The following is a 12,329-nucleotide window of genomic DNA, read 5'->3' on the forward strand; positions in this document are numbered from 1 at the left end:
ATAGTGAATGTTTTTTGACTTATTTTCTTGAGACAGTTAACCAGACTTTTTTTGTCTTTCAAATTCTGTTGTTTTCCTTCACAGCAGGAGAACAAATATGGAGTTTCCTGTTGACTCCTAACAGTAGTTCAGATAATTTTCCAACAATTTGTTGGGAGTTAGCATTATAGTCTGTGACACGTGTTAAGCATCCTTTTGGTCATCTTTGGTTTGAATCTTCTGTGTGAATGGTGATGAAACATTATTCTTGTACAGCAACAGGTTTTACCTGCAGGGTTAAGAAACTGCAACTCTTTTGTTTTTCCTCTCCAGTGATTTTTAGATGTTCTGTTATCTTGCTTTGGAACTTGTAATGTAACACACATCTATTTTATGATTTTGAAAGTTTTCACATCTTCAGCCAGGTGGATAGCACATTGCAGGAGGAGATCTTCCTCATATCTAGTCTAAATATGTCAGTGGTTGTCAAGGTTGATTAATTGCTAGTATCAATAACAATGCTTATACTATATTAAATCAATTATAGAACAATAATGCTTCATGTTTTTATTGTTCTCCTTATGCTTAAATTTGTTCATGAAAACAACAGAAGGGGAAATAAGCTGTACTGATTTTAGAGTTTTTTCTGACCACTCATGTTTTTCCTTATTTTGTTGTTGAATACCAGTATTTAGTGTGGGGTGAGGAATTTAATGATAGCAGTGAAGGTGGTCTGACTTGTTGTCCTTCCTGGTGCCCCAAGAATTTCCAGAGTATACAGCAAATGAGAAGTCCGCAACTTAAGCAGCAAATACCACTGCAGTATTTTGTTAGCTGTCTTGTAGGCAAGATTCTATTGTCGTGTTGGCTTTGAATATGATAGATACTGAAATCCTTAAATGTAATCTTGCCTCTTATCCTCCCTCCCCCCTTCTTTGTTTTCTTAAAAAAAAAAAAACAAAAACTTTTTCTTTTGAAATTACAGAAAAATGTGGTTATTCATGAAGGGGTGCCTTCATCCTGTTGTTCTGAAATACTTTTTCATTAATGATAATAAAATCACTGTTTCATCTCACTGAAGATTTTATTCTGATATCCTGCTCCATAGAGATACAGATACCTGCCTTTCTGTATGCTGCCGTTCCTTTTCCTTTTATTTAAGGAATGGGAGGAGAATAATTCAAAACACTATGGCAGCAAGAAGTTGACTTGACAAAGAACTTATTGTGTAAAGAAAAGAACATGTCTTAAGACAGCCTGGAAAACTGACTTTTTTTGTTGTTTTTATTGTATTCAAATAAATACCACACATTCTGATTTTGCTAGAATTCTTTACTGGATATTATGTTAACTGGTTGGGAAAGACTGTGATACGTTCATTAGTTGGAAGACAGAAAGGTGTTTTTCACATTTCATCTCTAAAAATACCATGAAGCACACTAAGAGGGGTTTTACAGAACTTGAAGTTGCTCTAAATCAGTATTCCGATAGTCCTTTATTCTGGTAGTCCTTTTTTTCCTGTTTGTGTTGACAAGGCACTCATGCCTTGGTTTGCAGAGCATATCTTGCCAACAAAATGTGATATTTTTTTTTCATTTGCAAAGTTTGGTGGGATTTTTGAGTGGATCAGCTTCATGAACTGACTTTACGCTACAGTCATCTGAATGGCAGTTCTGATGCTAAGGAGTCTGTGTGTTTTTTGGCATGGGGAGAATAGTGGGTCGTTGGCAACGCCAATTTAGTTTGGCTTAAAGTGGTGTGGAACTGCATTGTGAAAAAGCTTTCTTATCTTGGAATCCCCTAGGGGTTTTAATTTTTTTTCCTGTTTTGTTTTTTTTTATTATTATTCTTTTTTTTCCCTGTCAGCTCTTTCCCATCTGTGCTTTGCATTCTACGTACAGTCTGCTTAAGTTAATAGGAAAACTGGAAGAGAATGAGGCAGTCTAATTTGTACTACTCTTAACATTACTGTTGCTGTTATTTAATTAAGGTTTTCTTCATTGCAAAAATATGTTGATCAGATTTTTCATTACCAAAAGAAGGAATATTCTTTTTTCTTTCATAAAAGTGCCTCTACTAAGGGCTTTGGGGGCAAAAAGTGTCAGATAATTTTATCTTGAGGCATAAACTTCAGCATATTAAATGCCTTTGGTTTTTCTATTTTGACTTCTAGCACTTCCTTCCCTTTAATAAATATTTGAGCCTCTGCTGCCTGTCATGTTACTTCTTATGTTTATTATATTAATTTTGGAGCAAAAAAACCCAAAAAGCAAAGTGTTGAGTAAATTGAATTGATAGGGGAGAATTCTCAATTATGGATATAGTGCTTTGAAATTTTTGTTCCTTTAGTGCATCGTAAGCTGGACCCATTTGTTTCTATTACTGCTCTTCTGCTTCATTAAAAATAGACTGAGAAGTACAGGGGAATGATAGACCCTCTGTTTCTTATGACAAAAACACTTTGTCTTTTTAGGAAAGCTTCTGTTCACAGGTAACTTTCTCTCCACTTATGGAAAATTAACTTGTGTCTTTTTCTCTGAAGTGTAGTTTGTATATGATGGGGCTGGCCTTCATCCCTTTGAGCCATGAACTGATTTGCCAAGAAGCACTTCACCAGAAGCTTTGGCTGTGTTTAGCTGCTTGCAGAGTTCCTTCTTTCAGTTTGCATGCTGTAATTCCTTTGGGAATGTTCTGAAGTTCCACCAAATATGTTACCAGCAACCAGCTGATGTTTCTCTCATTGTCCCAGTGTCTATCAGTTGGGAGAATCAATAGATCTGCCTTATTGTATTAGTGTGGTGGGGAAGTGTTTATAAGCTCTAAAAATAGTTCCCCTTACTTGTAGAACACCAGTGCAGATTTCTACGGAAAAAGAAGACCGTTCATGCAGTGTGTGAGGCTGCAGAATTTGTCACTTACCACTACTGTACATGTATGACAAATCCGTCTTGTCTTTTTGTACATTCTAGCTGTCATGCTTCAGGCTAAGAATGGCTTTAATGACACATTGCAGCTAAAACTGCATGTGTGGAACATGAGTTATTTGTCTGATACACGTTGTAGTATATTGTAATACAGTTTTTACAGCAGTTTTTCTTTGTGGGAGGAAAGTGATTGGTGCTGATGTGACACAAGTCCAGTGAAGGGAGTTGTGTTCATTGCTTACCTGCTGCAGTATGCACCAGCATAACATACTGCTTTTTATTCTTCAGCATAGAGTAACTTTTCAGGTTTTCTTCTGTGCGCATTCTTCCATGATGGCTGCAAATTTTTCTCAAGTAATGGTGTGTGGGAAGTGTGTGCATTTCGCCATCAGCAAGAGGCCTCAGTAAAAGTTAATACTGGTGTTCTCAGGAAGAGATTCTACTGCATAACAGTGACTGAAAATGGAATTGGTGTCATCCATACTAGTCTGATACTAGGCACATGTACCAACTAAAAAGTTGAATAAGTAAATAAAATAAATTACTATGTTCTCTATACAAGAATTTTAATTTGGACATATTTTTGCCTGAAATGACTATTTACTGTTTATTTGTAAGTGCCTTTAACACATCAGTTCACATTTTTAAATTGAATTTCATGTTTACTAACTTAGAATGAGAGAATGACAACGTTTGTTATCCACTGATTTATGTTTGCTCTCGTTAAAATATGTTACACAAGCAAGTAATTTAGGATCACAGTGTGAGTGCTATGTTTGTAATGTGAGTGTTCAGGAACAGAAAAAGTGTAGTAAGAAATTTTTAGGATACAAGCTTCCTCTTCGATGTATGCTGTGTTTTTTTGTTTTGTTTAAAAGAGCTTTGAGCAAATCTAAGATTTCTTTTTGAGTACTTAAGTAAAGAGAAATCAAAGATTTCTTTTAAGACTTTAGATTTTTTTTTTTAGAAGTTAATTACACTTTGTGTTTTTCAGGGTTTTACGGTTATTTGGTAAAATATATTTAGCTTGTAACTTACCTGCAGTGACAGAAGGCCTCTTAGAAGCCGTAGCATCTTTTCTTCTCTCCTGGCACTGCTTGGCATGGTGTTGCATGATGTGGGAGAGCTTATACAGCCTTGTTCTATCTTTTCAAAATTCAGATCAGTGCCAAGGCTGTCTCCGTCTTTTAGAGAAATTAAAAACAAACAAACAAAAAACAACCAAGCAAAACCCAACAAAAAAAAAAGGTTAATTTGGGACTAGGGGGCATATTCTGTTGTGGTGAACATTAATGTGATAATTTCCACCTCTTTGTTTGCATTTGTTTGTTTTAGGAGCAACAGAAGGTGATCAGCCTCCACATGCTTCATCATCTTTCTCCTCCTCTTCATCCTCTTCTGGGAGCAGACAAAGACCTGAGATTGGATCTTTTCTTAGAAAAAAGAAAACTAGTGATATTTACTTTGTTACACTAGTGTGGGCCATTGTCATTGTCCAGATCTGGCTAAATTTCTGGATTGTGCAGCTATTGCCGGTGCCTTTTGCAGGTAATATTCCAGTTATTAGAAATGTATGTTAAATGATGACTTTGGATAGCCTTAGGCTTTGTGTTAAATAAAATAGAAGGAAAGGCTTGCAGGCTTGTATGAGTTTTTTCAAGATTTTTTTCTTAAGAACATCGATAACGTAATAATGTTTGTGATGTATTGTGGCTTCAGATCGGCAGATTGATGTGCACTGTCTGTTATCATGTAGTGGACAACTCTGTAAAATTGCTTTGCCTGTTGACTATTGTAGTTACCTGGAATAGTTTAGTGCCATACCTTTCATTGTAAGAATACTTTTGGTTTAGAGTACTTTGTTTGTCTTCCTCTTGATGTCTTGTCTTTCACGTTTTTGCACCTATAGATAGAGAATATTTTAGCTGTTATTCAGTACTGAAGTACAGCTCATGCTAGCTTTTAACTCCCATTAAAAATGGGTTGCTAAGCTCTGTGGACAAGTCGCAAGATAAATTTGATTCTAATTTTAGCTCTGAGGTTAATTAGCTTTGTTACTTCACATTTACATGCATCTGTTCTCTTGTATATCAAGCAAGAATGGAGTAGTTATGCTAGCTATCTAAAGAGGTTATTTGAAAACTGAATGCCACTTTTTCCAATACTCTTTTGGGGGGTGAATAGGGAAGATGGGAAGTCTGGAAAAATGCATGAACTACTAAGAATCTGAAGGCATTTTCTCCCGTTCCCCTCCCGTAAGCAAAGTGAGTTTCCTAATTTGCTTGGGTTTTCCTTGAACTTCAGTTAAAATGCAAATTGTCAGCATTTTTCCATGTATCTAACACTTAAAGGTAGCTATTTTCCCTTTTACCAAGTGTGGTGGATTGGCCCCAGCTAGTGGCCAAGTACCCACAGAGCCACTCGCTCTTTTCCTCTTTTCCAGCATGGGCTCATCCATGAGCAGCAGTCCCTTTGGGGAGGTACCGGCTCAGGCATCTCCTCGTCCCTAGGCCACAGTCCTGTCAAGAGGTGTAACTGCTCTGGTGTGGGTTCTCCACGGGCTGTGGTCGCCCTGAATGGTACTCCTGCTCCACCATGGAGCACCACTTCTCCCCTGGCATTTTTATTCCCTCTGTTCATCCCTCCGTTCCATCTTCCTTTCTGTTCACTTGTTCTCTCGGTGTTCCCTCCTCTTCTCCCTCTCTAGTGTTTTCTGCCCTTTCTTCAGTATATTTTCACAGAGGTACCACCCCCATGCCTTAAGGGGTCAGCTTTGGCCTGTGGTGGGTCTGCTGTGGAGCCAGCTGGAACTGACTGTGTCTGGCACAGGGCAGCCCGTGGTCTTTCCCTATGGAGGCCACCCCAGCGGCCACCCTGCTACCAAAACCTTGCCATTTACACCCAATATGCAAAGCCTTTACAAACTGTCCAGTTGTGCATTTGGAAGTCATGACTGTGGGGCCATGTCTACGGGTTCGAGGGGCTCTGAACGCTGAGAGGCACAGCAAAAGGAACAGCTGCATGTTTGGCTGTGATGCTGTAGCAGCAGCTAAAGGGTAATGCAGCTGTTATTCGTATAAGTGGCTGAATACAGGGTAAAAGGAGACGGGTTTGATTTTTTTTTCATCCTAGTGTAGTTGCTGTGGAAGAAACTGCCCACTTCTGGTGTGGGGGCATCATGGGAAATGGTGATGGCAGGTTGGATGTAGCTCATAAATGCATCATAAAAATGATGAAGGGATTAGAAAATAAATTTTACACTTACAAGAAGCAGAGCTTATATGGCTTAACTTATTGAAGGTAAAAGTAAAGGAATGACTTAACCACTTGTTTAGAAACACCTACTCGGGTGGGAGGAAAAATGGGTGCAATAGTTTTGCAGTTAGGCAGACGACTGGTTTTAAGCTTGAGCCAGACAAATCTGGATTAAAGTGCACATCTATAGCTGAAATGGATGAATACTCCTGCTGCCAGTGACTAGGTCTAAATTAACTACCTGAACAATAAACTCATGCCAAAATAGAAATAAATTTTGAGAATATTTGTGACCTGTTGCCTTAGCAGCAACACGGGGCCATTAAGTACTTTTTCTGGGCATATAACTGAATATAACTAGATCACCACAAAAATATTATGAAAAGGCAGTATAATGATGAACAGAGCCAAATTTAGAACAGTGGATCACGTTAAGTGTCAGAAGGTCAATGAACCTGGATTGTTAAAAGCGAGATGGTATTAAAAATATTTAGTAGTGGAAAATAGGAAGACTTACAAAGCAAGTTTTCTTGCAACTTTAAGCACTTCTGAGACCTTAAGGTGAATGCTTCTGGTGTGTTAAAAAAACCCAAACAAACAACAAAAAAACCAAATAAAAACCCCCACCCCTAAAACCTTAAGTAGGAAGGTGTTAACTTCACCAGAGTTCCTTATAGTGGTAGACAGGACTTAGATGAAGAAGCATTTAGATTATGAGAAGTTTGTTGGTAGCATTAACATTTTTCCTTGAATGCGTTTGTACTTTGGTGGAATGCGATGCTCTTTTAAAATTGTTTAATGTAGAGGGTGGAAAAACTATACCGTGATTATACAGTAAAATGAAAGGATGAAAAAATGATTTTTGAATTCGAAAGCTAAGCAATAAGCCAGCTTGTGGAACACTTGTAGCATTTTGTTCAGTGATGTGAGCTTGGGAATCCTGTTATTGTCTTTTTTAAGATCTTTCATTTACTTCCTTACTTGTTCTGTTGCTTTTTTTTTTTTTTTAGTTCTATTTTTGTCTTCAGGTCGCTTTCTGCTTCCTGGAGATGTTTGGAATTTCTTATTATGCAGCCTTTCTCCTGCTCACATCTTTCTAATAACAGCCTTCCTTTAGCTTTTTCTCTCTTGCCTCTTCTTAACCTAATACAATTACAGCCATGTGATTGACTGCAGCACCTCCTGGCATCACCTTTGCAATGAGTGCATACTCAGTTATTTTAGAAGATAATATTTAAACAGTTATTTTTAAATAATAGCAGAAGGTTAAAATGCCATTTCAGGTATGTTGTTCACCTTGTAAAATGCAAACTTGCAATGTTTTGCTGAGCAGCAGTTTGTGTATTGACCATGAGTTGCATTTCATCATACAAAACTTGAAGCTGCAAGTTAGGTGCTGGCATTCGCACTGTATTTTCTCCCTTTTTGTATATGTTTGCCACATGATCTTTAGTAGAAAGATTAGGAGATCGTTCTATTTCTTCAAGAGAATAAATCCCATGTTTGCCACATGGTGGTGCCAGAGAGTAAGTAAACCAAATGTCAGCAAATTGTTGAGTTGAGGTTTCCCTGAACAAGAATGTAAACTATTACACGAGTCGCTTACAGACAATAGGCTCTTCTGGAACTTTGAGAAGTGCCCTGTGGATATTAAAAGTTAACCTTTTCAGCTATATATGTCATTTTATACATCTCCAAGTAGAAGCATGATGTGAATTTTTGAGGACGAGGCAATTATTGTGGTGTTGATGTATGGCAGTAAGTAATGAATCTAGTTTGGAGAATATCCTTCATAATAAAAAAAAGCTTTATTAAAAGTACACACGAATGTAATGATAGGGAATTCAGTATCAAATGTTGCTAGAAATACGATATAATTAGAGGAATATGATATAATTAGAGGAGTGCTGCTAGTGTTTTCACAGAAGGTTATTTTACTGTGTAAGTAGAATTTTTAACACTGACTAGTTTTTGATCTACTTGTGACGTTCACTGTTACTGAATTCTGGTTTAAAAAAATTGGGGAGAAATTAGAATTATGTGTTTTTGTTGCTAATAGTTTTGTTTTGTTTTCCTTTAGAACCATGGTTTTCAGTATGGGGATGCAGTATAGTTTTGTTTAGAGATTTGTGTATCAGTAGTTCATGGCAGGACTGGGTTGCGAGATCTTCTGGTCTGTTATGCTACATATAATAATTATGATCCTTTAAGTTGATGTATCTTGTAATGATGTTTTTGTGACCGGTATGTTTGCATCAATACTCCAGTAAAGTCAGCTGTAATACAAATCTTTGTTTATAGCATGAATTAATTAACTCCTCTGTTCTGATGTTAAATTTGCTAGTAGCTTTGGAAGATAAGTCGCTTTTCTTTTTTTCAGTGATAAGATAGGAAATTTGAGTGGTGTAACATTTTGTTGAATAAAAAAGGCATATGGCAAATATTTCATGACTATTAAGGGTCCGTTAGTTTCAAAGGAAGGTTTCATATGTATCATGCTTTTTTGCTTTTACGTTCCTGATTGTGATGATTCACAAGTTTTGCATGTATACTCAGTGAGGGAGAGCAGTGGCATTGCAGGATTGGAACAATAAGCCTTATGCAAAAGTCTCTGGGCTTTATTTCATGGCAAGTAAATGGACGTGAGGTTTTAGTTCTGTAACTGTAATGCTAGACATTTCTAGTGTTGTTAAGAAGCTCTTTATTTTACAGTGGATATATGTTAGGAGTGTTAAAGAAAAGCTGTTTGTGGTAGCAAAAATGCTGCTTTTGGGGGGAAAAAAAGTTGTAAATAGTTCTTCTGTTGTCTGTTTTTGAAGATCAGTATGGATTTTTGTGAAGCTTTGTGTGGTCATCTTCAAGCCAAGATAAAAAGCTGATCTGAAAATAGTGGTTTTGATGTTTAAAAGCAAAATTAATCAGTAGTTATATTTCAGTTGAAGGTTTAAATGAACACTTCTTTACTGTGAAATTATGCATGATCCGCTGTCAGTCCTTAAAGGAAAGATACAGCTTTAATGGTATTGAAGGCCTAAAACCAAAGAATTGAGGCTGAAAATTTTCTTTTATGTGTAACATGCTGTTAAGTTCCGAATGTAGTATTTTATGTGTAGTTGTCTGGAGCGTGTGTGTGTGAAGATGTGATAAATCCACTGTACTGGAATCGTGGAATGGCACCTGCTTATCCCAGGCCTTGCTCAAGTCTGTTAGCTGCATAATTGAGCAGTACGCAGGCACCTTTCTTCTGCTGCCATCTAAATTCCATATGAGCGTGGCTGTAGAGCAGATGAGGAGATTAGTACTAAAACCACTTGAAAGTTCTGAAAGGAGTTTCTAATGGGAAATAAAACTCAAGGATCTTTTTTCCTTTCTTTTTCGTAGGTCTTTCAGAATGGAATAGATGTGTAGTCTTGTGGTGTTCCTCTGAAGTCTTTAACACTTGATTTCCTTCTTGTGGTTACAGTTTGGGCACTTAAAAAACTCGTGGTTCATTTTGGAGTTTTGAACTTCGTGGCAAACCATTGCAAAAGTTGGTGGCAACTTGTTGAAAATTTTGTGAAGGAACGTCAGGAAGCTCTTGCTCCCAGGCCCATCAGAGGGCTCGGAAGAGTCATGCTAAAGCTTGACAGTAAGGTATTCCTACTTATTTCCTTAAGAAACCTGAAAGTTTGTTTTATTCTCTGTTCGCTGTATGCTGAAATGCTTTAATTCTAAAATAAATGTCTGTCACTAATGGACATGTCTCTCACGTAAAACTGTATCTGTTTTATGGTGTATTTTAAACCATGTCTCTTCTGTCACTATTCACACTTAAGTACACATTTAAACTTCGTTAAACGATTACATGCAAAGCTTGATAGAAGTCACTTTTTAAATGTTGAGTTAGCTTCAGAAGATTCCTTCTCTGAGTAAGGCAAACTTCTCGTGATTCAGTCACCCGATTACAAAGATTTTTAAATTAATGAGCTTTAGTCTGAAGGTTGAGACATTCCTACTTCTGTTGAGAAAACTTAATTTAAAAAGCAACCTGTTTTACTTTCTAAGTAGGGCCTGAGCTAGTTTGAACACATTCGTTTATACTGTGTAGAAGTATAGTTGTTGAACACAGTGGCGTGGTGGTACATAAGGGAGGCTTCCCTCTGTTAGAGAAGAAATATGTGAGATAAGGTATTTGGGAAGTGCCATAGAATAAGGCTTCTGTGCCCCCCTCCCTTCTCCCCCACTCAAAATGTGCCCGCATTTGCATTGCAAATTGCAGAGTTGGAAAGCTCCATAAAATTTATCAAGGCTCCTCCATTCAGAATTGTAAGTTTTGACTTAACCTGATAGCTATTACAAACAAAATAATCTATGCCAGTGTGTAAGAATGTGCTTTCTGTAACTGTGTTGTTGAAGTATTCTCTGCTTCAGAAAAAGCCGTTACCTCAGAGTTTCTATAACTGAAGAGCTGAACCCTGTAAGTACACTTGTCGGGGCATCTGTACCTTGACAGATCTGTCTGCAGTTTATAGCTCTGAATTCCTACAGGAAAAGGAAGAGCTTAAGCCAGATCTAATGGGTAAATGGATGTCAAAAGGTCAACAAAAGCATTAAAATGGCTGTAGGAAATAAGTAACGGTTTCACAGGATTCATTGAGGAAGAATCTGAAAAAGGAAAAGCCTTTCAGAATACAATTATGAACAAGATAAAGGGGTTTTCCAAAGGTAGTGGAAAGTATTAACGTCTTAGCATAAAAGCTTACATTATACAAAGCTTTTCATTAAAAGCTTTTGTTTTGTAAGTAAGAAGACTCTCTAGACACAATATCGTATGTATTGTATTTCATGAGTTGCCAAGATTAGTATCCTTGTATTGCATAACTATATGATATAGTATCCTTCCTAATTCCACTAAGTCTTTTCTCCTTAAAGAAGGTAGGGCTTTTGTCGTAATGTGCAGCAGAACTTCCCACTCTTCAGCTTAAATGTGTTGAAGGTCAGTTTATATACATGTTGTTCTTGTCTAAGCAAAAGAACAGTGTTGGCGCAACTCATTTCTCCATCTCCTCTCTCCCCACCATTTTTTAGATGGCAGTCATATTCCTTCTGAGTCTGTGCTGAGCGTATTAAAGCAATTCAAGCTCTTCTAGCCATTATAAGAAGGACATTTGATACTCTGCATGATTCTGTTGTCCTTGTTTGTGGCTATTCTAATTACAGTTCACCTGGCTTTATCATGGGTGGCTGGAATTATATGTGGTCTTCCAATGCTTATCACACTAATGCTTTCATATCTTTGAAGTTCTACTGGATGTGCTTATTCTGTGCATTGTAGGATCATGGATGCATCTCTGAGAACTTGGGAAGCAATGCCATGGGATATCGGCAATTGTATTTTTTGTGGAGACAGGGAAAGGAGAGGAATGAAGTTGACATCCTTGCAAGTTTTTTTAGAAAGGATGGATGAGCTGCATTTAAGTTGGATTACCAAACATTTTGGCTTCAGTAGGCACTGTTGAAGAGGAAGTAAAAATATGCAAACACAAAATAGAAACTCCCAGAGTGAATTGTTACAGCATACCTTTTCTGTGTGTATGTGAGAAACCAAGATTGAAGGATCATTTCCTTTGCAATGAGATGTTTACTTTTTTAATGTTTTATTTGTACTTTCTTTTCCTGGGAGCTGAAGCTGCTTAGTGGTTTTTGTTTGGTTGGTTTGGTTTGGTTTTGGGTTTTGTATGCTGAATTATTTGGAGGCTGAATCTCAGCATCAGGATGTATTGGGGCTCTTAGGTAGGTACAAGAAGCCATTGACAAGGTCTGTTTCACACAAATATCTAGTGGTACTACTTGGTCTTTCTAAAGTGCTATGCCTGATTAGGAAATAGTTCCAGTTTTGAATAAAAGGTAGTGAGGATGAGGAAGACGAGTGGCATGTCTTTTTCTCCCAAACAGAGTTTAGGAGGCTAGTGTAGATGGTCTGGAAAATAACCTATTGTGAGAAATTATGAGAGAGTACTGCTCATGCATGCAAATCTTTGAGCTTTACTGATTATGTCTGTTTCTTAAATAAAAGCAGTAAGAAAAGAACTGCTCTTCTACTTTCCCACTGCTCATCAACCTCTTGTTATCCTGGAAATGCAGACAAATTTGAACTGAAGAGAAGTTCTGATTAAGAGGAAAGAAAGTAGG

General features: G+C 37.3%; 1 protein-coding gene across 1 annotated transcript in view; it reads left to right on the plus strand.

Moving 5' to 3' along the window:
* Positions 1-12,329, plus strand: part of TMEM245 (transmembrane protein 245) — an 80,453-nt gene that overhangs the window by 14,132 nt on the left and 53,992 nt on the right. Inside the window, exons 5-6 of the mRNA XM_010583579.1 lie at positions 4,239-4,451; positions 9,622-9,791. Of these exons, the coding sequence (XP_010581881.1) occupies positions 4,239-4,451; positions 9,622-9,791 (383 nt within the window). The remainder of the gene's footprint in view (positions 1-4,238; positions 4,452-9,621; positions 9,792-12,329) is intronic.

The sequence above is a fragment of the Haliaeetus leucocephalus genome, unplaced genomic scaffold (assembly GCF_000737465.1).
Source record: "Haliaeetus leucocephalus isolate CR32 unplaced genomic scaffold, Haliaeetus_leucocephalus-4.0 Scaffold915, whole genome shotgun sequence".
NCBI classification, from domain to species: Eukaryota; Metazoa; Chordata; class Aves; order Accipitriformes; family Accipitridae; genus Haliaeetus; species Haliaeetus leucocephalus.